This window comes from Dermacentor albipictus, chromosome 1 (assembly GCF_038994185.2).
Source record: "Dermacentor albipictus isolate Rhodes 1998 colony chromosome 1, USDA_Dalb.pri_finalv2, whole genome shotgun sequence".
Taxonomy (NCBI): Eukaryota; Metazoa; Arthropoda; class Arachnida; order Ixodida; family Ixodidae; genus Dermacentor; species Dermacentor albipictus.
In genome coordinates this window covers 6,258,152-6,284,389 of record NC_091821.1, presented here as the reverse complement: position 1 = coordinate 6,284,389, position 26,238 = coordinate 6,258,152, and the positions used below count along the sequence as shown (strand labels likewise).

Genomic DNA, 26,238 nt, shown 5'->3' with positions numbered 1-26,238 from the left:
ACGATTGCCGAACGTGTTCAAGTACTTTTAAGCACATCTGCTACAGTTCTAGCTAGGACGCTTGTGGCCTCCTACGAGAATGCTTCATTATATTTTATATCGCGCACCACTTCCGAAGCGTTATGGCGTGGCTTTACACTTACCCATTTCGCGACACTAAACTACAGCCAGGAAGGAGCAACCTTTCCTACCACAAGTAAGCTTGTGTTCTTAAAGACCTAAAACATGCATTTCAATGAGCACATATACGAGCAATGCATAATGAAGCCCTCAATAAAATTTGACTGTCAAGCCACTAGAAGTGCAGCTGTCTATGTCTTGTATGTGTAGTGCCTTCTTTTTCCTATTCTGAAGTTTCGTAAAGCACATAATGCTACAGCGCCTACCTAACACACTTAACGAACCAAGGTCCAAACGTTCAAAACATGTTCTTTTAACGTTTACGATGCCGTCGCTTTCTCGTCAGGGCTTCGACACCCCACCGCGACACAAACATTGTCCCAGCCGCTGCCGCCACTTCTAGCAACATAACGAATGTAGAGAGCTTTGCGTTCCCCCGTCTCACTGCAGGTTATAGCAATTGCGCTTGGAGCGAAACCAAAACTGCCATAAAATACGTGTTGTCTAGTTTGCCAGTCAGCAGAATGCCAATCCGTAGCCTGTACTTTCCATCCATTGTCCCATCCTTCCTCCATGGCCCCATAGAGTTTCCTACAAAAATTACTAGAGGGAACTCTGGCGCTAGTGTCTAGGGAGCTGCAATAGGAGCGGTCGTCCCAGCATGGGAATTATGGGAATTACATGGATTTGCCTAAACTACGTCCTTTTGGCTTGAAATGGCTTTGTGAACTCGTCATTTTCAACAGTATAATGTGCAATGAGTAATCAAATAAACATCATTAAAATTGCCCGTCGGCAGGAGTCGAACACAGGAACTCTAGCACAGAAGCCTGATATTGAAACCATTAAACCACGGACGAATGTACCGACAAGCGAATGAACCGCCCTTATGAATTTATCGCGGGCATGCCAGTGCCATGAGACGCTTGGCGCGTTTCGATTTGGCCACCTGCACAAGCTAAATCATTGCAATTAATAGTAATTGTACGCGTCCCCGGCGTCTTCTGCACTTCGAAGAATATAGATTGCGCTGAAACATACGACAATAAGATTAATATGGCGTAATGCACAAAGTCACAAGAACGTCTGAGTCCACAAGCACAAAGATCAGACAAATCCATGTACTTCCCATCATTCCCATGGTAGGACAACGACTGCAGCGCCAGAGTTCCCTCAAGTAATTTTTGTAGGAAACCCTATGGAGTTTTGGATGCGTAGTAGTCTCATACAGTTCAGGTTTGACATGCGATCGCGCGTCCACATCGGACGCTATGGCACACTCGTGCCTTATGTACCACCGAAGTCCCGAAGTGCTCTGGCATATACCTTCACATGTAAGTAAACGAATGTATCTCCTTGTTGAGAATATCATGCGAGTAGGCAGCTCTTGTGGTGCATCACAATCGTTTGAGAAGCGTCACAGTAGAGCATTTTTTTACATGCGGAGCGGTGTTTTTATTTGCAGGTTTCCCTTCAGTAGGAAATTGCTGGACAGGCGGACCAGCGCACCGGAATTGTGCTGTCGAAGCCACAAGCAACTCAGAGAATCTGTTTAATTGTTGCTCTTTGAACAATCATGATTCTGCGAAGGCCACAGCAGAAAAACAGCCTGATGCCGAGTATTTCTGTGCCACGAAGTAATCAAGAGGCCAGTGCCTAATACGGACGAAATCGAGTGCATCGAGACTTAGAATGACAGAAAGCTGAGCTAGGTGGTAAGGATTCATTATGCAAAACAGAGGTGAGGCGTGCAGACAGGACACAAGAGTAGAGAAGTGGACGGCGCTCGTGTTGTTTGCTTGTAAATACTCTAATCTTGTGTCCTCTCTGCACACCCCACCTCCGTTTTGCATAACGAGTGCATCAACCCACATATCAATAGCTTAGGCGTTTTAATAAGTGCGCAATATTTTCAACACTTCCTTAGATGCCATTTCATGTGGAATATCTTTTCTGGTCACAAATTTGCGCAGCGAATCTATTTGCATGATCGGCTCCGGGCCTGTGGGACCGTTCACTTGCACTTGATGCTGAGTCTTCTACATGTATCCATAAACTGCAGATATGCACATCAGATCCCTGCGAGCATTTTCAAAATTCAATTATTTTAAACAACACGCACATATGCAATACTGGCATAATCTCAAGTACCACAAAGCAGCTGGGACACATTTTTGTTGACCATACTCGCAGGCAAAATGAGTACATCATGGGGACAGCTCCAGCTCACTTTCCTTAAATCAGTGTGTACGAGGGGTATGCAAAAATAATTTTTTTGTCGCGCATCGATTATATTGCTGTATAAGCAAGAGAACCCACCATGTTACTGTAACGTATCTTGCACATCACACTAATATGTGCTTTAATTTACCAAGTGAGATAGCCCACCACCAACTTGGCTCATTCAGTCATATCACACTCTAAGCTGCATTCATTATTCTTCAATTGGATTTTGCAAAGGTTTAGTGAAACGTTTCCCTTTTAGGCAGATATGCAATGGCAAGCCCTTCCGTGTGTTCCAAAGGTAAAATTTAAGCTCTAAATTAAAGAAGACATTTCTAGTCAGAAACAAGCAAAAATGGTGAATGCAGAGTATCAGAAGCCCAAGGTACAGAAATTATGAGAAGTGTCGAATGATTTTAAGGGAAGAGTCGTATTTGAAAATCCAAGACTCTTTAGTGGAGGTCAAGCAAGTCAATATAGGTAGAATATTCTGATAAATAATGCGAGTGGGGGGATGTCAAACAATGGGTCAGCAAATTCGTTGTTTTTCTGCAAAACAAAAGCTGCTTGCCATTACATAAGTCACTTTAGCATCATGAGACTGCTGCTTGATAAATTCAGAAATAAACCAAAGAACAAGACACGCAAAAATAAAAAAAGCTATTTAATGATGCTCTCTCCACAGTGGAATAAATAAAAACAAACACATCACGTCTAATGTGGACATATCAGACGCCTTGTGAAATACTAAACGAAAACTTCAGTTTCGAGCTATGGCACTTGCCGCATAGATGTGGGGGGCCTTGCACTAATAGTGATAGTTACCACTGCATTTAGAAATTGAAACCATTCATGCAGACAAGGATGGTTCTTTATATTTTCGGCTACCACTTCAAATACCTCCACCAAGCGTTACGACGCTGCACGCAGCCATACTAAGGATCTCGCAGCAACACCTGCAGGTAAAAAGCAGAAGCAAAGTGCTGGTGTGTACTGGACACTATGTTTGAAAATTTTAGGCAAGAAGAGTGCAAGAAGCACACATAACAACTGCATTTATTTCCATAATTTCGCATTTGAATGGCCTTTTTTTGCTTAGAGAATGCCTACGCCTAGCCACAGCAGCTCCCTCATACAGACTCCGCAAGCCTAGAGGCCGCGGAGGCAAATGCAGGTAAGAGGCAAGAAGCAATAGCACTGGTAGCGATATTCATCTAATTTCTTTCTTTTTATTTCGTTTAGGCAGCCAGCACAACTCGAACAGCCACCTTGACAGCGGGTGTGTCACCCTAGTCGCCAAGGAAACATTTGAGGGAAAGCGACAGGCAATGTGAACAGCCACTTCTCCATGTAAACGATACTCTTTCTCTCGGATTACTCCTTCGCCTCGCCATGCCAGCACACTTGTGCACAAAGATGCCACGGAGGCACGTGCAGGTCAGAGGCAAGAAGCAGTGGCACTGGTGTCACCATTCACCCAATTTCTTTTTCTTACACTGAGGCAGCCAGCACACCTCGAACAGCCACCTTCACTGCGGGTGTGTCAGTAGATTCCTGTTGTACATATGCTCATAATAAACTTCAGTAAACTTGAACTTGATAGTAAACTTCAAGGCAAATGGGACATTGATGCATTGTTTTTTTGAACATTATTTGCACAGATACAATATATGTTATACTTTGCAGTGCTACAGAGCGTATTTTGAAGCTTCCCCCTATATTTTGCACCTTTAATTACGTATGTGTTGTGTGGCCCTCAATGCAGTTCATGTTGTAGCAGCTGCTTTGTCTGTGTATCGCACATTGGCTTAAGCTCGTGATATTCACATACTTCTCTCACATATACAAAATAAAGTTCTATGTAGTCCTCAGTGATACAACAAAAAATGAAAGTAAGCAATCCGATCGTACAATTGTGTTTATTACAGCCATTCCTATGACAGTTATTGACAAGTCGACAACTTGAACTGGTCAATCCATCCATAGTCTCCGCTATTTTTCAAAAATAAAGGAGGCTATGATCCGTCATGGCAAGGAATTGTATGTATACATAACAAGGGGGGTATAGGATTAGGGCGGTACGAAAAAATGTACCAACACCATCCTCTAGACCCATTCCGTTAAGGCACCGTAAAAAGCGTATTATGCATAAAGTTCATACAACCAACTCTGATGTTACCACACACGCCAGGCGACACGAGCTACATTTGCCATGATGCATTCGCGACTGCACTGGATGCCCTCCATATTATCCTCGTTAATCGTGCTCACTGCACCGAGGCAAAAGAAAGAACATGGGCGCAGGTGCCTTTAAAGTATGTCGACCTTGCGAGGCACTGCTGCGCGTGCCAAGGGAACTGCGAACATGGGTCCATGCGAACACTCCCTGGTACACACCAGCCTCGGCGGCCCCAACCTACGTACCGTTCTGCTTCGAGCTTTGATTCCTCCACTGTCCTTTGGGTGCCCTGGAGTTCCTGTGCCGCCTGCTTTATTATAATTTCAGGTGCTCTCCTGAGGCTTCCGTTTGTCGGTTACATGTGCCCTACAGCTGGATCAGTACTTATAGTAATAAAAAAAACAATCTATCCTCACGATGATAGATCGCGAAAGCGGCTTTTGCAACATACCGCACCCATGCGAAGAGATTTACGGAACCCCAACGAGGAATCTGACCACAGCTTCGCGCTCATAACCTCGTCGAGTGACACTCCTGCAACAGGCGTGATCGCTGAAAACCGCATACCACCGGAAACTTCAACAGGATCATCCCTCGGTTTCATAACTGCCACCTGTAAGGCCAACATGGACCACACCCACACCGTCCCGCAACATGGAATAAAGAACCAACTTATAAAGCCAAAACACACGGCTGCACGCACACATCACGACACTACAAGTGAGACGCCATGCTGCCACGCTGCTACGGTGGCCGGATTAAAACTGACTACTGTGACCAAGTCTAGCAAGTGTCTCAGGAGCTGGCAACCTCGGCGCGTAGCAACATGGCGGCGCTCTTGCGATTCCCGATTTCAATGCATGGGCCCTATGGGTAGCTTGTCCTCTAGAGTCAGTATAGTAACTCTATGACCATGGGAATGATGCGTGCGTCAATTTGTCGTACGAAAATTCCTCAGGTGACCTGATCCTAGGTGCCTAGGGACAGCATCATTTAGGGATTTTTGAGAAGGCGCGATGCTGGCACCGAGCGACGCCGTGCCGTGTTCTGCCTCGGCGTGATCGTTCTCTGGACCGCGCGTTGCTCAACATTGCTCACATGATTGTACGTGCGTTGCTTGTGTGTTGGTTGTAGGTTCTGTATTACTCAGCGGAAAGCCATGAGTAGTAGTGGTGCGGAAGTGCGCCTTTGGCCTCGGTGAGCTCTGGCAGTACAGAATCGGCGTTGTGTGACCCGTGCTTTCTTGAGAACCGGGCGGTGGTGACAATTTAAATAATGAAGTGGATTAGCGCCTTGGCAGCGAAGGCAGCGAACCGCGAAGTGGCGTCGCCGTGTCCGCTTTGCTTAACGGACATCGAGGGATGTGCTGCTCGCTACAAGTCATGTAAATGCAACTGCGTCGACCGCCCACTGTTCTGCGCAGAATGTGTGTTTCGTGTGCTGTGCTTAAAACGAGTGGTGCAGCCGTGCAGAGGGGGTGGCGGAGGAGCAGAGTGGCTTAGGGGCTCCGTTTGCGCGTTCACAGACATCTGCTCCCGTCTTGGCCTCATTAGCGGCTGTCGCGGGATTGTGGTGTGCTAGCTCTATGTCTAGTATAAAGTTTACGACGCAAACACACAGCATGTTCACGTTTTTCCGTGCTATATTTCATTTGCATCGCGGCCGAGTTGAAAACTAGACATACGTCTGTGTTCTTCGCGTTTGCGTGTCGTAAATTACTTTCTCTTGTGGAAGTTCTGGGAGTCTTATTACGCAAGGAGTGCGAACGTAATGTCATGATGAGAATAACAGCGTTTATTGTCTAAATGTACAGACCGCCAACATGGCGGCATCTCTTGTGCCTGATGTCCGAGTGGCCGCTGCGTTCGGTGCGCCCCCTGGGAGTACATCTGGTCCACCAGTGGTGGCGCTAGTTTCCATCACAACACCCCTTCCGCTCCAAGTTCGAGCTACGGTGAATACCGTTGCAAGGGTTGGCGCACTCTGATCGACCGCCGAACCACCGGTGTCTGGGGAATAGTTGGGGCGCCAGAAGGACTGGTACTTGCTTGGTCACTTGGTTCTGCCGGCCAAGGTAGCACACTTGTTTGCGCGTCATATCCCAGAGTTGCGGAACGCACTGGCGTCGTTGCTTCTTTGTCGTCCAATAATGGCTGCATGAGCGCTTGGGTCTGATGCTCGTCGCCGCTGCCTCTTCCAGGTATAGGCCTGTCGTCTGTGCCACCGATGCGGTGCCGCAGGTGGTCTGCATGTCGGTTCCACACTGTGCCATCTGCCAGCTGCACTTCAGTTGATGAAGAACTGGTGGCTGCTCCGACGACTGCAGGCACCCACCTGGCGCCGGACCTGAAGTTCCTCGCCCAGACAGTGTCACCAACATGGGAAGCTGGTTCCCTCCTAGCAGCAAAATCACTGTGCACCCTCTGCTGCAATTGTCGGAATTGCACCTTGCTGCGCAAGTCTGGTTTCAGCAAATCTAACGCTGTCTTCAGGCGTCGACCCATCAATAGTTCAGCCGGGGAACGACCGGTGAGGGCATGGGGTGTGCTTCTGTATGCTAACAAAATTCTAGCAATTCGACATTCAAAATCCCCAGGCTGCGTCTTCTTGAGCTTGTCCTTTACAGTTTGTACGACCCTTTCAGCGGCCCCATTGGATGAGGGATGGTATGGTGGGATCACAATACGACGCACCCCATTGCGAGCCAAGAACGACTTGTAGGTTGCACTTGTGAAGGCCGGTCCATTGTCGCTCACAACGACATCCGGTAATCCATGGCTAGCAAAGATGGTGCGGAGGCATGCAATGGTTGCCTCTGCCGACGGTGATGCCACTCTGACCACTTCCACCCATTTAGAGTATGCATCCACGAGTACTAAGAAGTACACACCTCGAAACGGCCCACCAAAATCAACATGTAGACGAGACCACGCTCGCTCTGGGAATGGCCATGGCGCCTGCTGCATTGCCCTGGGAGCTTTCCGATGTACCTGGCAGACCGTGCACCTGCCCACCTTCATAGCGATGTCCTCATCAATGCCTGGCCACCACACATGACTACGGGCCACCAACTTCATTTTTTCCACTCCAGGATGACTCTCATGCAAGAGGTCCAACACTGCCGCCCTTAGTGATACTGGAACAACCACTCGGCTCCCTTGTAGCACACAGCCCTCCATTACCGAAAATTCCTCCATTCGGTTTGCAAAAGGCCGCCACTCTTGCCCTGGTGGCAAGTGTTCTCCAGACCACAACGCCGCACGCAAGGGAGCTAACACTGGGTCCTGATCGGTTGCCGACTCCACCACAGCTGCTGAGAGGACACCTGGGTATACACCTTCCAACATGAACACATCCTGAATCCTGGAATCCTCCGGCGGTGCCCTAGCAAGCGGTAGCCTACTCAAAGCGTCTGCATTTCCCAAGCTTGCTCCTGGTCTGTAGCATAATCGGTAGTTGTAGCCGCTCAGTGTCAGAGCCCACCTCAGCACCCTTAGTGAACTCTGAAGGGGTATGCGGCTCTCATGGCCGAAAAGTCCCAGTAACGGTTTGTGGTCCGTGAAAATTTCAAATGACCTTCCCCACACAAACTAGTCAAACTTTAGCACACTGAACACCACTGCCAGCGCCTCCTTAGCTAACTGACTGTAGTTCTTTTCAGCTGACGTTAGTCGTCTTGATGCGAACGCTACAGGCTCCTCCTCTCCGGTCTGCAGCCGATGTGCCAGCACAACTCCAATGCCATAAGGCGACGCATCACAACACAGTAATAGGGGTAACTTAGGGTCATAATAAACTAACACCTCTGCAGATGTCAGTAACTGCTTACTTTGAGCAAACGCTGCTTCCTGTTTGCCCCCCAGTGCCATGAGGTGCCTTTCTTGAGCAAGACGTGCAATGGGTGGAGCACCGCTGACAAGTTCGGCAGAAATCTTCGGTAAAAATTGAGGAGCCCGAGGTAACTCTGCAACTCCCGTGTGTCAGATGGGGCTGGTGCTCGTACAATGGCCTCAACCTTCTCAGGTGCTGGGTGCAGACCATGCTTGTCAATGACATATCCCAGGTACTCCACGCTTGTTGCCTCGAACACGCATTTCTGGAGCTTCAACCTTAACCCTGCGCCACTCAGTCGTCGCAGCACTTCCTCCAGATTGTTACGATGGTCCTCTTCGGAGACCCCAGACACAAGTATATCGTCGAAATACACGACAGTCTGGTGGCAACCGCGAAGCAGGCTCTCCATTTCGCGCTGGAAAATTGCAGGTGCCGATGCCACTCCGAATGGCAATCGGTTGTACTGAAATAGTCCCTGCTGTGTGTTGATAGTCACCAGTTTCTTAGACTCCTCATCCAACTCCACTTGCTGGTATGCATCCCGAAGGTCCAACTTTGAGAACGTCACGCCTCCCGCAAGCTGTGCCCAGATTTCTTCGACCCGTGGCACTGGGTACGTCTCGATATCTGCTGCCCGGTTTACCGTGACTTTGAATTCTCCGCACAATCTGATTTTCCCGTCCTTCTTCAGAACTGGAACCAACGGCGCTGCCCATTCCGCAGTGCGCACTGGCCTGATGATACCTTCTCGCTGCAACCGTTGTAGTTCCGCGCCACCATGTCCTGCAGAGCACATGGTACTGGTCTCGGCCTGAAAAAACGTGGTGTTGCGTCCTCTGGCACTCTTATCTTGGCCTTCACTCCGGCAAACTTACCGAGGCCTTCTGAAAACACTTCAGGGAATCGGCTTACCAGGTCCTTCACGTCATTGACTGCGTGCAAATTCAGCAGACTGTCGAGCGGCATACCAAAAGCTTTTGCCCAGTTCCTCCCCAGCAAGGCCCGCGAGCCGCCTTTGACGACGAACAACGGCAGTCGAGCGTGCTTTCCTCCGAATTTGGCAATCACTGTCGCCTTCCCCACGACCGCTGATTGATGTCCGAAGTAGCCTCTCAGCTTGAGGTCGGAATTTTCCAGCGCCATCCCCGGAAACAGTCTCGTGAACTCCGCCTCACCAATCACCGAGTAGACGGCCCCCGTATCAACTTCCATGCGTAGCGACTGACCTTCCACAAGTACCGTGGCACAAATAGGGGGCACCTTTGGCTCCAGAACATTCACAACGTCAGACTGTGGAACAGCGGCATTCGTCGAACCACCCTCTAGAGACCACAAATTGCCAACGTCTGTCTCTCCGGTTCCGTCGTCGGATGCTGCGTCTACTGGGTCCACGACCATCACCGCACGCCTAGATTGAGATCTGGCCAGTCCGACTCCCTGCCGTCCATCTTTATGTTCCGTGCCTTGCAGACTTGTTCCCGGTTCTTGTCTACTTGTGCATTTCTTTGCTGCATGGCCCCTCTTCTGACAACAAAAACACCGCAGATTCCTGAACCTGCACGACCGCTCGTGGTGCCGCCCGCCGCAGCGATAACAATCACCAACAACCTCGCCAGCCCTCGACACACGGTTAATGGCCACCCCATCCGCCTGGCCGGTCATTATTTTGGCGCCAGAAACGGCGGCTTCCATGCTGGTAATGATCTTGACAGCGCGGTCCAGTGTTAGCTCAGACTCTTCAAGCAGGCGCCGTCTCATTGCCTCGTCCCGAATACCATGCACGATTCGGTCCCTCAGGTTGTTTTCTAATTCCCCGCCGAACGCACAAGGGTCCGCCAACTTACGCAGCTCCGCAACGAAGTCCTTGACTGCTTCGCCATCCCTTTGTGTCCGGCAATGAAAATGATACCGCTGTACTATCGCCGACGGCTTCGGTGCGTAATGATTGGTCAGCAACTGCAGACTTTCCGTGAGCGGGACATCACTTGGTCGTCGAGGTGCCAGTAAAAGTCGCAGCAACGAGTACGTCGATCTTCCACACGAACTCAAAAACACCGCACGCTGCTTGTCAACCGCGATGCTGTTGGCGATGAAGTGCTGCTCCAGCACTTCCACGTACTCCTCCCATTCGTGTCCTTCCCCTGTAAATGGCTCCAACTTTGCCATCGCGACTGGTCGCCTCTCACCGCCCGGCTCCAAACTTGATTAATCCTCGTCGCCAGTTGTCATGATGAGAATAACAGCGTTTATTGTCTAAATGTACAGACAGCCAACATGGCGGCATCTCTTGTGCCTGATGTCCGAGTGGCCGCTGCGTTCGGTGCGCCCCCTGGGAGTACATCTGGTCCACCAGTGGTGGCGCTAGTTTCCATCACAACAGTAAGCATAAACACAAATGTGTGTCTGAAATTTTGAATTACACATAATATTGCTACGGCATGAGCCGGGCTAGGAGAAGAGGAAGAAGAAGTGAGCTGGTGCAGCCTCAGGACGCCATCTTGACTTTACCATCCATCTCGTCCCTTGAATAAAGCCGGTTTAACATTAACCGTAACAGTTTTGTGGTGGAGGTGCTGGGTACTTCAACCAAGACGACGGAGCTGCTGCAGCAAGTGCCACGCCGGAGCCGACGCCTCGCTCGACTGCCTCCAACACCACTTGAGATCCCGATGTCCCACAGCAGCGACGAACAGCCTTCTCTGGCTGCTCCAGTGCGAACAACCGGCGCCTGGATGCATCAGATGGAGCCCCGCCCTTTCTCTGGAAAATTCGGCGAGGACGTGGAGGAATGGCTCTCCCACTACAAGCGTGTGAGCAAGTACAACGGCTGGAACTCCACGACTCAGCTCGACAATGTGGTTCTGTTCCACACAGACACGGCGCTAGTGTGGTTCGAGAACCATGAAGATACGTTCACAACGTGGGACAGCTTCGTTACTCACCTCACAGAGTGCTTTGGCGATTCCACCACGAAACGGAAGCGGGCGGAGCAGACATTGCTTCAGCGCGCTCAAGTCCCAGGTGAGACCTGTACTACGTACATAGAGGCGATCCTGAAGCTTTGCAAGACTGTCAATCCTCGAATGTCCGAAGAGGACAAGGTTGGACACCTTCTCAAAGGCATAGCCGAGGATGTGTACAATTATTTAATCGGCAAGGAGAGTCTCGCCTCGGTCGCCGACCTCATCAAGCATTGCCGCACATTTGAGGCCTTGAAGCTGCGCCGTATCACGCCAAAGTTTGGCAGGCTAGCCAATGTCACCACGGTGGCAAGCGTTGACGAAAACAACTACAGCTTTCAATTTGACCTTGCGGCAACTATAAGGCAAATTGTCCGTGAAGAACTTGAACGACACACCAAAGGGGCGGATGTCGAACAGCTTGGTTGCACTTCCAACCAACCTCAAGAACATGCATCTGCTGTGTCAGCATTGTCTGCCACGCCAGGCGTTGCAGACTGTCGAGTTGATCAGCTGCGACAGCACCGACGTACCTTTCCCGACGACATGACGCACGATCAACGAACTCGTCGAGCTACCACCACGAATCGCAATTCGGAAGATCGCGTTTATTATTCGCAGCATCCCAGGGTTGACTCCGAGGCATACAACGTCGGTCGCGCATCTCCTGTATGTTACAGCTGTGGCGCCTCAGGACACATTGCTCGTTTTTGTCGCCGGCGCCGACAGACAACAACATATGGCCCACCACCAACTTGGCATAATTTTGAACGTGATAGTTACGACGACCGTTGGCCGATAGACCCTGCAAACACCACAGGCGCGCCACCTCGGAATACCTTCCGTCAGTATAGTAGAAGGAGTGGCTCGCCAGCTTCTGACCGCAGCCTGACGCCCCCAACCAGTCGCCAACGCCGTTCACCGTCACCACGGCGACGTGCTACGTCTCCACCGCCGTCGGGAAACTAGCCGGCGCGGCCGATGGAGGTAAGGTCGCCGGACAGTCTGTGTATCTGCGAAATACTCCTCTGCCTATTATGATGATGAAGAACAAAGTGCGTGTGTTAATTGATAGTATACCTGCAACGGCATTAGTGGACACTGGTGCTACCGTTTCCGTCATGAGTGTGACTTTCAAAGAGAGGCTGGGTAGGAAAGTTATGTTCCCGTGGAATGATGGTGTGACGTTTCGTGGTGTCAGCGGAGAGTGCCTCGTTCCCCTTGGTATTTGTGTTGCAAGTGTTTTATTCGGAGGAGAAGATCTTAAAACAGAATTTCTCGTACTGCCGCGATGCACTCACGATGTGATTCTCGGGATTGACTTTCTTCAGGATTGTGGTGCATCCGTTAACTGTGGCACAGGCGAAATTACTTTGAATAGCGCGCTTCTCGCCACCCTTGCCGACACATCCTTACCAGTGAAAAACTATTGTGTTGTTTCGAACGATTTGCTGCTACCGCCTTGGTCGCTGTCACGTATCCCTGTCAATTTCGCTGCTGCCGACCTTTCATCGTTTGACGCGCAAGTCCAGCCACTTACGTCGAGCTGCGCAAAGAAAGATGTACTTGTACCACGCTCTGTCGTGAGAGTAGTGAATGGCGCCTCCAATTTGTGGGCTTTCAATTGTTCTTGCGTCCCTGCCGTTCTCCCGCGTGATATGAAGCTTGCTGAATTTGACGAGATTACTTACAGCTCCATTACAGTGCTAAGCGAGGAGGAGCAGTCTCATGCTAGCGATCCCCAAAGAAGCATTTCTGAAGAGCAGATCCTACGAATGATCAACAAGGCACTGCCCTCACATGAGCGCCGCGCTCTCGCACAAGTTTTGTGGGCACTTCTTTCTGTATTCGATTTCGCACAAGGCGACAAGCAGGCTTCACTCCCTCGTTCCCGTGCTCGCCACAGAATTGACACCGGATCTGCGCACCCCATTCGGCAAAAGCCTTACCGCGTTTCTTCAGCAGAGAGGACAGTTATTGCTGAACAGGTGAAAGACATGCTGCGGAAAAGGGTTGTCCAAGAGTCTTCTAGTCCGTGGGCAGCACCAGTAATCTTAGTAAAGAAAAAGGATGGATCGTGGCGGTTTTGCGTTGATTATCGGAAACTGAATGCGGTCACCAAAAAGGATGTGTATCCGCTTCCTAGAATTGATGATGTCATCGACTGTCTACATTCCGCTGCCTACTTCTCATCACTGGATTTGCGATCAGGGTATTGGCAGATACCCATGCACCCAGACGATAAGGAGAAAACGGCCTTCGTGACACCAGACGGTCTTTATGAATTTAACGTTATGCCGTTCGGCCTTTGTAACGCGCCAGCAACATTCGAACGATTCATGGATACTATCCTCCGAGGACTTAAATGGGAAATTTGTTTGTGCTACCTCGATGATGTGGTGATTTTTGGCAGCACATTGAGTGAACATAACAGCCGTCTCAATCTTGTTCTGGATTGTGTCAAACAAGCCGGCTTGATCCTAAATGCCAAGAAATGTCGTTTTGGAGAAACCGAGACGTTAGTGCTTGGGCATCTGGTCGACAAAAACGGTGTGAGGCCAGATCCACGGAAGATTGAGGCAGTCAGCTCCTTCGAAGCACCGAAGTCAGTGCGGGAGTTGAGGAGTTTCTTGGGCCTGTGCTCGTATTTTCGGCGCTTCGTCCCAACATTCGCCGACGTGGTGTACCCCCTAACAAGTCTTCTCCAAAAAGCCGTCCCTTTCAACTGGACATCGGCTTGCGACGACGCGTTCCGTCAGCTAAAATTTCTCCTAACATCTGGGCCCATATTGCGTCACTTCGATGCATCCGCACCTACGGAAGTGCACGCTGATGCCAGTGGCATCGGCATCGGTGCCGTACTTGTGCAACGTCATCAAGGAGCTGAACACGTTGTGGCTTATGCTAGTCGCTCTTTGACTAAGGCGGAACGCAATTACACTGTGACCGAGCAAGAATGCTTGGCAGCTGTTTTCGCTGTCCACAAATTTCGACCTTACATCTACGGACGCCCGTTCACTATCATTACTGACCACCACGCGTTGTGCTGGTTGGTGAATCTCCGTGACCCGAGTGGACGACTGGCACGTTGGGCTCTTCGACTGCAGGAGTACGACTTCGTTATTTCCTACAAGTCCGGGCGTCGCCACGCAGATGCGGACTGTCTCTCCCGCCTTCCTCTGACGACGACGGAGTGTGACGAAGACAATTTTGATGACTGTTTTGCTCCCATTTCTTCTACATTCCCAGACTCGATGACTTTCAAAGCAGAGCAGGAAAATGATATTGGTTTGGAACCTATATTTGTAGCCGCATCGCGTCCTGGAGCCACCGGTCGATTTTGTGTCCGTGACGGCCTGCTTTACAAGACCAATTATTCTGTTAAAGGCGCACGCTTCCTTCTGGTGGTGCCGCAGAGTCTGCGAACGGACATACTGAGAGCCATGCACAACGATGTGACCTCTGGCCATCTAGGATTCATAAGAACTTTGAACCGGACACAGGAGCGTTTTTACTGGCCCAGAATGCGGGACACGGTCAAGCACTACGTCGCCAGTTGCGAACAACGTCAACGCTACAAGCGCCCTACGACCGCTCCGCCAGGTCTTCTCCAACCTCTGCCGCCGCCTCGCCTGCCATTTGAACAAGTGGGTATCGATCTTCTGGGCCCATTTCCCCGATCATCTAATGACAACCGATGGGTGATCGTATGTGTCGACCATCTGACCCGTTACGCGGAAACGGCGGCCGTGCCATCTTCAACAGCTGCGTCCGTTGCAACGTTTTTGCTTCGATTCATTATTCTTCGACATGGTCCCCCCCGTGTGATCATTAGCGACCGCGGTCGTCAGTTCGTTGCGGACGCCGTAGAAGAACTGCTTCGTCTCTGCAGTTCGCAGTTCCGTCATTCAACGCCTTATCACCCTCAGACAAATGGGCTTGTCGAACGTACGAACAGAACTCTAACTAACATGCTGGCCATGTACGTATCTTCCGATCACAAGGACTGATATGACGTACTCCCCTTCATCACCTATGCGTATAATACTGCAAAGCATGAGACGACCGATTACAGTCCTTTTTATCTCCTTTACGCCCGTTCACCGCTAAGCTGCATTGACACTATACTACCGTTTGACTTTCACAGCGAGTACTCTGTTGCCAAGACGCTTTGTCTTGCCGAAGAAGCCCGGCGTATCGCTCGTCTTCGTACTGTGGCATCCCAAGACCGATCGAAAGAGCGCTATGACAGCCGACACCAGTCTGTCTCGTACGCCAAAGGAGACTTTGTGTGGTTGTGGACTCCGCAACGTAAACGTGGCTTATGCGAAAAGTTTTTACCCCAGTACACGGGCCCATTCGTCATTGTAGATCGCTTGAGTGACTTGACGTACGTAGTGGCACGCTTGACGTCGACTGGTCGTCGGTCTAGCCGGACCCAGTTAGTACATGCTGCCCGTCTTAAGCGGTTTCACCCTACGCCTTCCGAGTGATTTGGACTTGCCCAGCGGGCTTCGTCTGGCAACCGGGGATTGCTACGGCATGAGCCGGGCGAGGAGAAGAGGAAGAAGAAGTGAGCTGGTGCAGCCTCAGGACGCCATCTTGACTTTACCATCCATCTCGTCCCTTGAATAAAGCCGGTTTAACATTAACCGTAACAATATCCTTTACGACTGATAATTGAGCTACGCGGCCTGTGTGAATCAGCTAGCATATGTTGAGGCGCTCTTCTGTGTGGCAGACTGATGCATTGTGCACGTTTATTACTGTGCTCTTGTAAAAACCATTTGTTTGTGCACTCAATACAAATGTACGGCTTCTTCGACGCAGTACATTTTAGTTACGCGGCGAAGCATACTAAAAGTGGGAGGGGGCCGCTATCAGCCAGCATATTATGTCCACTTAGGCGACCTGAGAGCCGGCGGGTGCGGGAGCGTGTAATTAAAGAACTCTTATTATGATCCAGTGACAGTGGCCCCTTTTCACTTTTAGTGTGCTTCACCGCTGTACATTGCTTAGGCTTCACCGCGAAGTAATGGTGTATTGCCAGAAAGATAATCGTAAAAAGCCTCATTAGGCAACGTTTGCTTTGTAGCTTGCTACACCGCAACACAGGGGTGTAAATAAGCATTGTGCAGTAAAGCATACTAAGAGTGGAAAGGGCACATAGGTTTACACTGCGCTCAATATTTTCAATTGCGACATAATTTGCAAGTGCGTATGTGCTCGTGATAAGCTTCATTGGCAATTCTTTGTACATTACAAATTAATATTGCAGGGAAGCTTATTAAAGCACATTCGCCATTATGGTACCTGTTATTCACCTTCAATGCAGGAGCGCAATGCGGATTCTTGCCCCTGCTTTTGGTTGGACTGCACATGCTTTTTGAGAATTGATTCATTGTTCATAAGTGCACTGGTACTTTACTCTAAGCTGGAGGGCTCAAGTTGATATGAAAGCACAATTTTTGTTCGGGGACAACATGTTGACAAGATGGTTGCAACACAGCTTCTTTTTTTCTTCCAGGCACCATTTCTACTTGAAGCTTCCATTGCAGTGTTTCGAGCCTCTTTGAACCAGCACATAGTGCATAAAAAAATTGGTCACTGATTGGGAACATTACCCAAGTTTGTGCCTATCTATAGTAAAAAGATGTAGCACGACCAGACAAAATAAAAGAAGCGTTGGGCTGCAGGAATACTAAGTGGTAAATGGTGCTTTATCCTTTCCCTTGAGTTTTCTGTTTTTGTGCTTTTTATGGATCCTCCGCAGTAACCATGCGAGTGCCGAACTTGAGCTTGTTGGTTTCAAGTCTCATGGCTGTTACTAACAGAAAAATGTGATAAACAAACAAGGGCTTGGAGGCATCCGTTCACCTTGCTTGCCTCATGGTGCTGTTTCATAAACACCGTGAGCATCCAGGCCAACTAGGTAGGGAGGTTTGTTGCAATCGCTTCTGAACTGTATTGCCACCAAACCAACAGTGCTCTCAATGACAGCTTTTGGAGAATAGAATGCTTGCACCCAGCTAATTCGTAAGAAGGAAACATTCAGGATGTGCAAAGTGGGATTTTGAAGCTGGCAGCATTACTGAAGGGGCTTTGCCCATCTGCCCTCTTTATGGATACACAAAGATGATTTCCTCTTTAAGAGGGATTGTTTCAGAGGTTGTTACATGGAAACAGTGTTGGGTGTTTAGTAGCTTGTCTTTGCCCACTGTTATTATTCTGTTCCTTCTCCAGTGCCCCTGTGAAGTGCCTACTTTTTGGACACAATGTGCTCTCCATGCATGCATGCATGTTTAGCTTGTAAAGACGTCTATTACCTCTTGCCTCAAGCTGGTCATTGCTGCGGTCACCCAAGAAGGCATTGGGGAGTATAGCAATGTACACTTAGAAAACACTGCGAATACCAGTGAAACCAAAGTAATGGAATTGCTGTTCATTTTTTGTCCACTCCATCCTTGTTAGTGACAATCAGCAATGTCCGAACAGAAGGCATATGAAGTTCGTCATGCATAGCCTGCGCACTAAGAGTTGTTGGCATGTTATGACCTTAGCACAGTGTTTATATGTAAACACCTTCTGATGTGTTGATGACTTCCTTCTCTTTATAATACTTTGCCTGATGGAGCCAGCAAGTCCGTCAACCAGATGTTCCACAGGCTTCCCACTAATTTTCCCAGAGTCTCCTTTACCAGGGTGCTGCTCATAGATATGTTTTCTTGACCTTGCACTGCATTTCAACCATGACCACACCTGCTAAACCTATAGCATGCGATCAAAAAAGTACTGTACATCATGTTGCTCCAAGCTCGCGACATGTGCTACAAAGCCTTGAGGAACATCCTCATTTATTTACGCCCTCATCATAGCGTACGAAGCTTCGCATGATAAGTGCGACAATTACCATCTGCTGGTTTTTCAGTGTTATTCCTCTCCAGCTTGCTGAAAGCTATCCTGAATGTTTCAAAAGCAAACGACCGCTGCTGGACAAAAAGTTCTTAAAACAAGGGTTGCTATAACCACATATGTCACACGAAATGAAGAAGGCCACTGAGTATACAGGCGGTTTACTTCATATCCAACAAGCTTGTTTTCCCCTTTGTTAGCGAGTAAACTCAACTTGCCCCGAATACATGGCATGTGACAAACTATGTGCCAGATGCTGTGTCCCCTGCAAAGCTGAAGATGTGTATGAGATCCTGACACCCTCTAGCGGCTTCTACACTGGGCAAACATGCTACTATAAAAACGACTGCCTTTACTGATATGCTAATAACATGAAAACGGGCAGAAATGTGGCTATTCATTGGACCCAACTGCAGGTGCAAGCCACTCTTCCACCTGATGTGTGTTTACAGAAACTAAAGCAATACAAATGCAGATAAAGACAATGATGTTTGAAACTAGTAGAGTTGAACTATGTTCTACACAAGCAGTGCTACCTGCAGCACTGGTACTTTATAGCCACAATTCATGGCTGCACCACCATGCAAAGGCACTATTGAATAATTACCTTCTATCATACTTATAGTGGCCATATATTGCAATTACATATCATCCACATTGTGTAAAATATGGTTAAATGTCAATTATGATAGTCATTCCTAATCTGAAATGCAACAAGAGCAAATATAGGCAGCAAATTGCAATTCATTGAGACAAAAGACAACCAGTGTCCAGGATAAGTCACAGACTTCCTTTTATTGAAAAAAGAAATGTGACATGTGTCATGCCACCAGCAGTGGGTAGCAATCTTTCAAGCTTAAGTGACAGAGGCAAAATTTAGCAAAATGCTACAATCACGCTGTAAAACGGCCTTGTACAAAAAAAACATCATATTAAACAGAATGAAAGGGCAAGACTCTAAGAACAGTCTATGGCACCACATACTTGACATGGTGTAAAAAATGTTGACATGCCCTACTCATAAAGAAAAAGCAACAAACACAGAAAACACGCCCTAAATGCAGTGTGCAGAGTGAAACCAAGAATAAGCAACCCGAAAAGGGCTTTACTAAGGCTTTCAACGATTAAAATTGTCAAACTTTCTCGTCACTTCTTAATGAACCTGCACAGCTGAAAAGGAAGGAAGGAAAGCCCGATAGCAGGGCTGCAGAAAATGTCACCGAATAAGTATACCTTGCTTACCAACGATACCTGTGGGTAATTGTGGTCTATGTATAAACTAATTGTGTATAAACGTTTCTTGTTTAGATTGGTTTAGCGAATAGGGAAAAATGACCATAAGGGCACCAAGTGTATGCATAGTCTATGCACGAAAAGCCACTGCTTTCTTACTTTTATTTTTTCTTCTCTACTACTATTCATGAGTACTTAAGTGCCTTAATAGCACTGCTACTTAATAGCATCCTACTGCAAACCACAAAATTGGGCAAGTTGTGGCACAAAGAAAATTGCAGTTTCACTCATAATGTGAAACAATGATGCAGTAGCTGGTGAAATATGCGCAGGAAGCTTACTTCATGCAGTGTTTGTTGAAGTGAACACTTGCCAATGCAAGTCGGTAATCTCCTTAAAAAAGTAAAATAAGTAAAAGACGTATTTCTTTGTGGGAATTGTGCCTCCCAGTGTTGAAGTGCAAAGACTCGGCTTTTCTTCCTTCTCTTTCATATCCGGACTTGTCCCCTGGTCTACACCGAAACAACCCTTTAGCTTCTTACTGCTGAATTCGTTTTGGTTTTCTCAAATCTATATTTGGGCTACCCATTGCTACGTATCGCGCTTAATCAAAGAATGAATCAATGAAATGAATGATTTCTCAAAGAGCATGTGCCGTCCAGCCGGAAGCAGGGGCAAGAATCCGCGTTGTGCTCCTGCATTGAAAGTGAATCACACGTACCCTAATGGCGAGTGTGCTTTAGTAAGCTTTCCTGCATTTATGATTTGTAATGTACAAAGAATTGTCAATGAAGCTTACCACAAGCACTGATGCACTTCCGAATTATGTCACAACTGAAAATAATGAGCACAGTGCAATCCTATGTGCCCTTTCCACTCTTAGTATGCTTGACTGCACGATGCCTATTTACACCCCTGTATCGCGGTGTAGCAAGCTACAAAAGAAACGTTGAATAATTCGGCATTTTACGATTATCTTTTTCGCAATACACTAATGTTTCGCGGTGAAGCCTAAGCGATGTACTGCGGTGAAGCATACTAAAAGCGAAAAGGGGCCACTGTCACTGGAAATAATAAGAGTTCTTTAATTATACACTCGCGCACCCGCCGCCTCTCAGGTCGCCTAAGTGGACATACTATGCTGGCTGATAGCGGCCCCCTCCCACTTTCAGTAGGCTTCACCGCGTAACTAAATTGTACTGCGGGGAAGAAGCCGTGCAATAATATTGAGTGAATAAACAAATGGTTTTTACAACAGCACAGTAATAAACGCGCGCCATGCATGAGTCTACCACAGGAAAGAGCGTCCCAACATACGGTAGCTGATTCACACAGGCCGTCTAGCCCACTTATCAGTCGTAAAGGGTGTTATGGGTAATTAAATATTCCAGACACACATATGTGCTTATGTTTACGTTCGAACTATTTGCGTAATAAAGCTCCCAGAACTTCCACAATAGAAAGTAATTTACAATACACAAACGCGAAGAACACAGACATATTTCTCGTGTTCAACTCGGCCGTCATGCAAATGGCATATAGCGCGGAAAAACGTGAACATGCTGTGTGTTAGCGTCGTAAACTTCATACTAGGCAAGGAGCTAGCACACCACAATCCCGCGACAGCCGTTAATGAGACCAGGACCGGAGCACATGTCTGTGAACGCACAAACGGAGCCCTTAAGCCACTCTGCTCCTCCGCCACCCTCGCTGCACGGCTGCACCACTCGTTTCAAGCACAGCACACCAAACGCACATTCACCGCTCAACAGTGGGCGGTCGACGCAGTTGCATATTCATGACTTGCAGCGAGCAGCACATCCCTCGATGTCCGTTAAGCAATGTCAGACACGGCGACGCCACATCGTGGTTCGCTGCCTTCGCTGCCAAGGCGCTAGGCCACTTCATTATTTCAATTGTCATCACCGCCGAGTTCTCAAAAAAGCACGGGTCACACAACGCAGATTCTGTACTGCCAGAGTTCACCGAGGCCAAAGCCGCACTGCCGCACCGAGACTACTCACGACTTTCCGCCAAGTAACACAGAACCTACAACTAACACACAAGCAACGCACGTACAATCACATGAGCAATGTTGAACAACGCGCGGTGAAGAGAACGATCACGCCGAGGGCGAACACGCTGCGGCCATACCACGGCGTCGCTCGGCGCCAGCATCGCGCCTTCTCAAAAATCCCTAAACGATGCTGTGCCTAGGCACCTAGGACCAGGTCACGTGAGGGATTTTTGTACGACAAACAGACGCACGCGGGTATGATGGGAAGTACATGGATTTGTCTGATCTTCGTGCTTGTGGATTCAGACGTTCTTGTGGCTTTATATATTAGGCTATATAAATCTTATTGTCATATATTTCAGCGCAATTTATATTCTTCGAAGTGCAGAAGACGCAGGGTACACGTACAAATGCTATTAATTGCAACGCTTGAGCTTGTACAGGTGGCCAAATCGAAACGCGCCAAGCGTCTCAAGGCACTGGCATGCCTGCGATAAATTCATAATGGCGTTTCATTCGCTTGTCGATATATGCGTCCGTGGCTCCATGGTTTCACGAAAGTATCTGCGTTCACCCGGTCGACGGAACGCAGACGTTAGGTTCACCCAAACGTCAACGTCCGGTATGTCGCATTCATTCTTCGGAAGGAAGGAAATGAACTTTATTCAACGTCCTGCAGGCCACGAGAGCTTTCGCTCTCATGTAGTGGCCATCTCCCACGACGGAATCGGGAGGTTGAGTTTCCTGGCGGCGTCGTGGACCTGCTGGATGGCGTTGAGTTGGGGAGGGAGTTCTTCGCTCCGGATTGCTTCTTCAAACTTGCGCTTGTCCTGTTCGTAGTTTATGTGAGCTTGCGAGCACGGCCAGAGTAAATGATATACGTTAAGGGATCTATTGCAATTGGTGCAATAGGACTTGTCGTAGAGCTCAGGCATGTAATGGTGTAGTCTGTTTTGTGTGGGGTATGTGTCTGTTTGTGGCATTCTGAGTGTAACCGCTTGAGCTCGAGTGAGCGTGTGGTGTGGCGTGCTGTAATCTCTACGTTGTAGGTAGTAGTGCTTAGTGATTTCATTGTATGTAGTGGGGGCGTCGTCGTTCTCCGAGTGGTCGGGTGAAGCAGCGCGGTCAGTAAGCGCGCGCATAGCCTCGTGTGCCGCCTCGTTAAGGTTGGGGACGTGGCCGATCCTTGGTCCTAAGTGTGCCGGGAACCAGTATATGACGTGTTTCTTAATCTCTTTCTTTGTAAAAATTCTGAGAGCCTGTGCGCAGACCATGCCTTTTTCGAAAGCTGTGATAGCGGCTATGGAGTCGCTGTAGATATGACAAAGATTGTCGTCGGTGAGCGCAACAGCGATCGCAACCTGTTCGGCCTGTTCAGGCTTCCTTGCGATTACCGTGGCTGCATGTCTTGTGGATCCGCGGCCGTCCACAACTGCTACTGCGAAAGCTTTGTTTCCCGCGTATGCAGCCGCGTCCACAAAAGCTGAGCGTTCGCGGTTCGCCGAGGCTTGGTTAAGGAGGCATTGTCCCCTCGCTTGTCGTCTGCCCTTGTTGTTTTCGGGGTGTACGTTTCTGGGCACAGGTCGTACCGTGACCTTGGTACGGATGTCTCGTGAGAGGTCCGCAAAGTATTTTTTTATGTTTCCTTGAGCAAAGCCTAGCTTCCCTAGAATCATGCGCCCCGGAGGCGTCGTCGAAAGCCTAGCAAGCTGGGCGCGCTGCTGGGCTTCGGCAATTTCTTCAGGGTGTTGTGCATGCCCAGCTGCTCCAGCTTGACGTTGCTGGTGCTGGTCGGAATGCCGAGATCTTGGTTGGTGACCTTTCTGATTTAGGCATTAAGTCTGTCTCTTTCGGATCGTGACCAATTGAGCATTGCCGCAACGTATGCGAAGTGACAGGAGACGAACGCTAGTATGAGTTTGATGACAATATGTTCCGTGAGGCCCCTGTGTACTTGCAATTCTTCTGATGAGCCCGATAGCGTTGTTTATCTTGGTGAGGAGCTTCTGAACCGTAGAGGCATTGACGTCTTTAGTCTCTACGATCATACCCAGGACTCTGATTTTGTCGACGCACGGTATGGCGTGTCCCGAATTGGTTCGTACAGTAATTTCTTGATTATAATCAGTCTCACGAGTGTGGCCTGCGGCCCTTTTGCGTGGGTCTGCGTACGAGCAGCTCCGACTTGGTAGGCGAGCATCCGAGTCCTGTGGAATTAAAAATTCTTCTACGGTATTAACTGCTACTTGCAAGCTGTCCTGCACCATGCCCGGTGTTCCTTTGGAGACCCACAAGGCGATATCATCTGCGTATATCGTGTGCTCAAGCCCGTGGATCTCTCCGAGTTTCTAAGCAAGTCCCGCCATGGTAAGGTTGAAAAGCATGGCGGAGATGACCGAGCCTTGGGGGGTGCCGCTGCTTCCCAGCGATAGTGTCTCCGTGGAGAGGTCGGCAAATCGGAGCGTAGCCGTCCTGTTTTCCAAGAATGACTTGACGTACGCGTGAAATCTAGCTCCGAGGTTGAGGTCGGAAATGATGTCCACAATGTATTGGTGAGATAGGTTATCGAATGCTTTCTCCAGATCCAACCCGAGAATGGCCTTGGCGTTTCTAATGGGGTCATCAATCATTTGGTGCTTGATTAAAATCATGGTGTCTTGAGTTGATAGACCGGGTCTAAATCCGATGAGGGTGTGTGGTAACACTCCCTTCTTTTCGAGGAATCTGGAGACTGTTCTGAATGGCGTGTTCCGTAGCCTTACCCACGCACGACGTGAGTGATATGGGTCTGAGGTTCTCGATGCCCGAGGGCTAGTTGGGCTTTGGGATGAGTACCGTAGTGGCGTTCTTCCATTCCGGCAGGACCCTACCGGAAGCACACACCTGATTGATTCGTTCCGCTAAGAACCGGATGGAGTCTTCGTCCAAGATACGAAGAGCCTTGTTACTAATAACGTCCAGACCTGGAGCCGATGTGCGATTCAGGTTTTGAGGGACGTTCCTGATTTCTTCCACGGTGTAGGGTTCGTCAAGATCGGGGTTGTCCGCGCCCGTCTACGAGAAACCGGGTGCCTCGGCCTCGTTTTCGTGGCTGCTCGAGAGTGGCATGTATCTCCCGGCAAGTCTTGTCATAAATTTCTGCTCGTTGGAGTTTTTCAGTTCGCGTTTCGCAATCTTGTCAGCCCCCTTGGTCTGGGAGCTCCTGGTTTGACCTTTGTTAAGAAAATGTTTGAGCAGGTTCCAGGTTTTTCCCGATGTCACGCTGCCATCGGCCCTTGCATATACTTCGTCCCATTGTTGGTTGGAGAGTACCACACAGTGGGGCTCAATGTCCTTGTTCAGTAGTGCGACCTTTCTTTTAAGTCTTCGATTCAGTCTCTGGGTACGCCATTTCTGCAATATGGATCTTTTCGCTTCCAGCATGTGAGCGAGCTTAGCGTCCATCCCGATTGTCTGGATATCTGTTTCTATTTCTTTGGTCGCGTTGCGGGCGTCCTCTATGAGTTCTTGCGTCCATTGTTCTAGTGTAGCGGGCTTGTCGGTACGTTCCTTTCTTACCTGTCTAAACGCTTCCCAATCCGTGTATCTCTATTTTCGTAGTGGTTTCAAGGCGATTGCTATTGACGTTTCCACAATGTAATGGTCGCTGCCGAGGTCGTCACCGGTATTATGCCAGGTGGCCCCCTCGGTGTTGAGGACGAACTTGAGGTCTCAGGTGGTGTCCCTCGAGACCGAGTTGCCCATCCTGGTGGGGTAGAGCGCGGACGTGATCAGGTTGAGCCCCATCTCTTCCGCATCGGTGGCAAGATTTCTGCCTTTGGCGCTGGTGACGCCGTAACCCCATTCTACGTTTGGAGCGTTGAAATCTCCGGCAATAATCAGCGGGTTGTCCCCGGCTTTGTTCCTGGCCTTCTTCAACAGTCTTCTGAAACTTTACTTTTCGCGTCCGTGATGTCACATCCGTCTCTGGTTTTGGCGGCAGAATGGCAAGCTCAAAGAGGAGCTACGCTCTAACAACTGCACAAAGATGTGGATGGTTTATTTTGGGGGGCTTGTGCTATCGTAAGCTATCGTAAGTACTTCCTTTTTCCATTCGATGTGCATCTACTATGCAAGCCTGCGCTTTCGGCAGCCTGATACTTCATTTCCAGGTTCCTTACCAGCTTATTTTCCTTGTGACGCATCCCACGGACCGCCGCACCAATCAGCCAGTGCTACAGTGTACTAGCGCCGAGAATGCATATTAGACGACACTGTTTATCTTAGGTTCCTTCAAACTTGTAAGAGCATTTTTCACAATCACTTAAACGTAACAATACCTGGTTACGGTGCTGCTATACGGCAGAATGTGTAAATGGCAGATGACCCAAGTGCGGCATGTGCGCGCACTTGTTTAGAGAAAATAAAGAGTATTCATCATTTATCTCGCGATGTAAACTCACATTCCTGACGCATGGTTAAGGTCTGCCGTCTGCCGTCTGCCGAATAAGGGCGGTAGTGAATGAACTCGCTAAATGAGTTCTTTGCGGCGTCATTGCACGCGCGGGAAACAGCGTTCGTTTTGCATAATAATATCACTGCGCTGTCAACAGCCATTCTCTGGTAACCTTTCCCCGCAGCGTAACGCTCGAGTGCTCTGTGCAGATGTGACAGAGGTTGTGTCTGCGGTCGATATTTTTGATTTTCTGGAAATAAGCTTCATTACAATGTGCATGAGCAGGCTGCGTGGTCGTCCGTTCTACTAGAGCGGGACAATCAAT

At 48.9% G+C, this 26,238-nt stretch overlaps 1 protein-coding gene across 1 annotated transcript; it reads right to left on the bottom strand.

The window, feature by feature from the left end:
- Positions 1-3,278: 3,278 nt before the first annotated feature.
- LOC139049485 (uncharacterized) lies at positions 3,279-10,522 on the bottom strand. The gene is made up of 4 exons (XM_070525174.1): positions 9,269-10,522; positions 8,352-9,167; positions 6,643-6,948; positions 3,279-3,299 (listed from the first exon to the last, which is right to left on the bottom strand). The coding sequence occupies exons 1-4, from the start codon at positions 10,520-10,522 to the stop codon at positions 3,279-3,281; spliced, it is 2,397 nt and encodes a 798-aa protein (XP_070381275.1).
- Between the last annotated feature and the right edge of the window lie 15,716 nt (positions 10,523-26,238).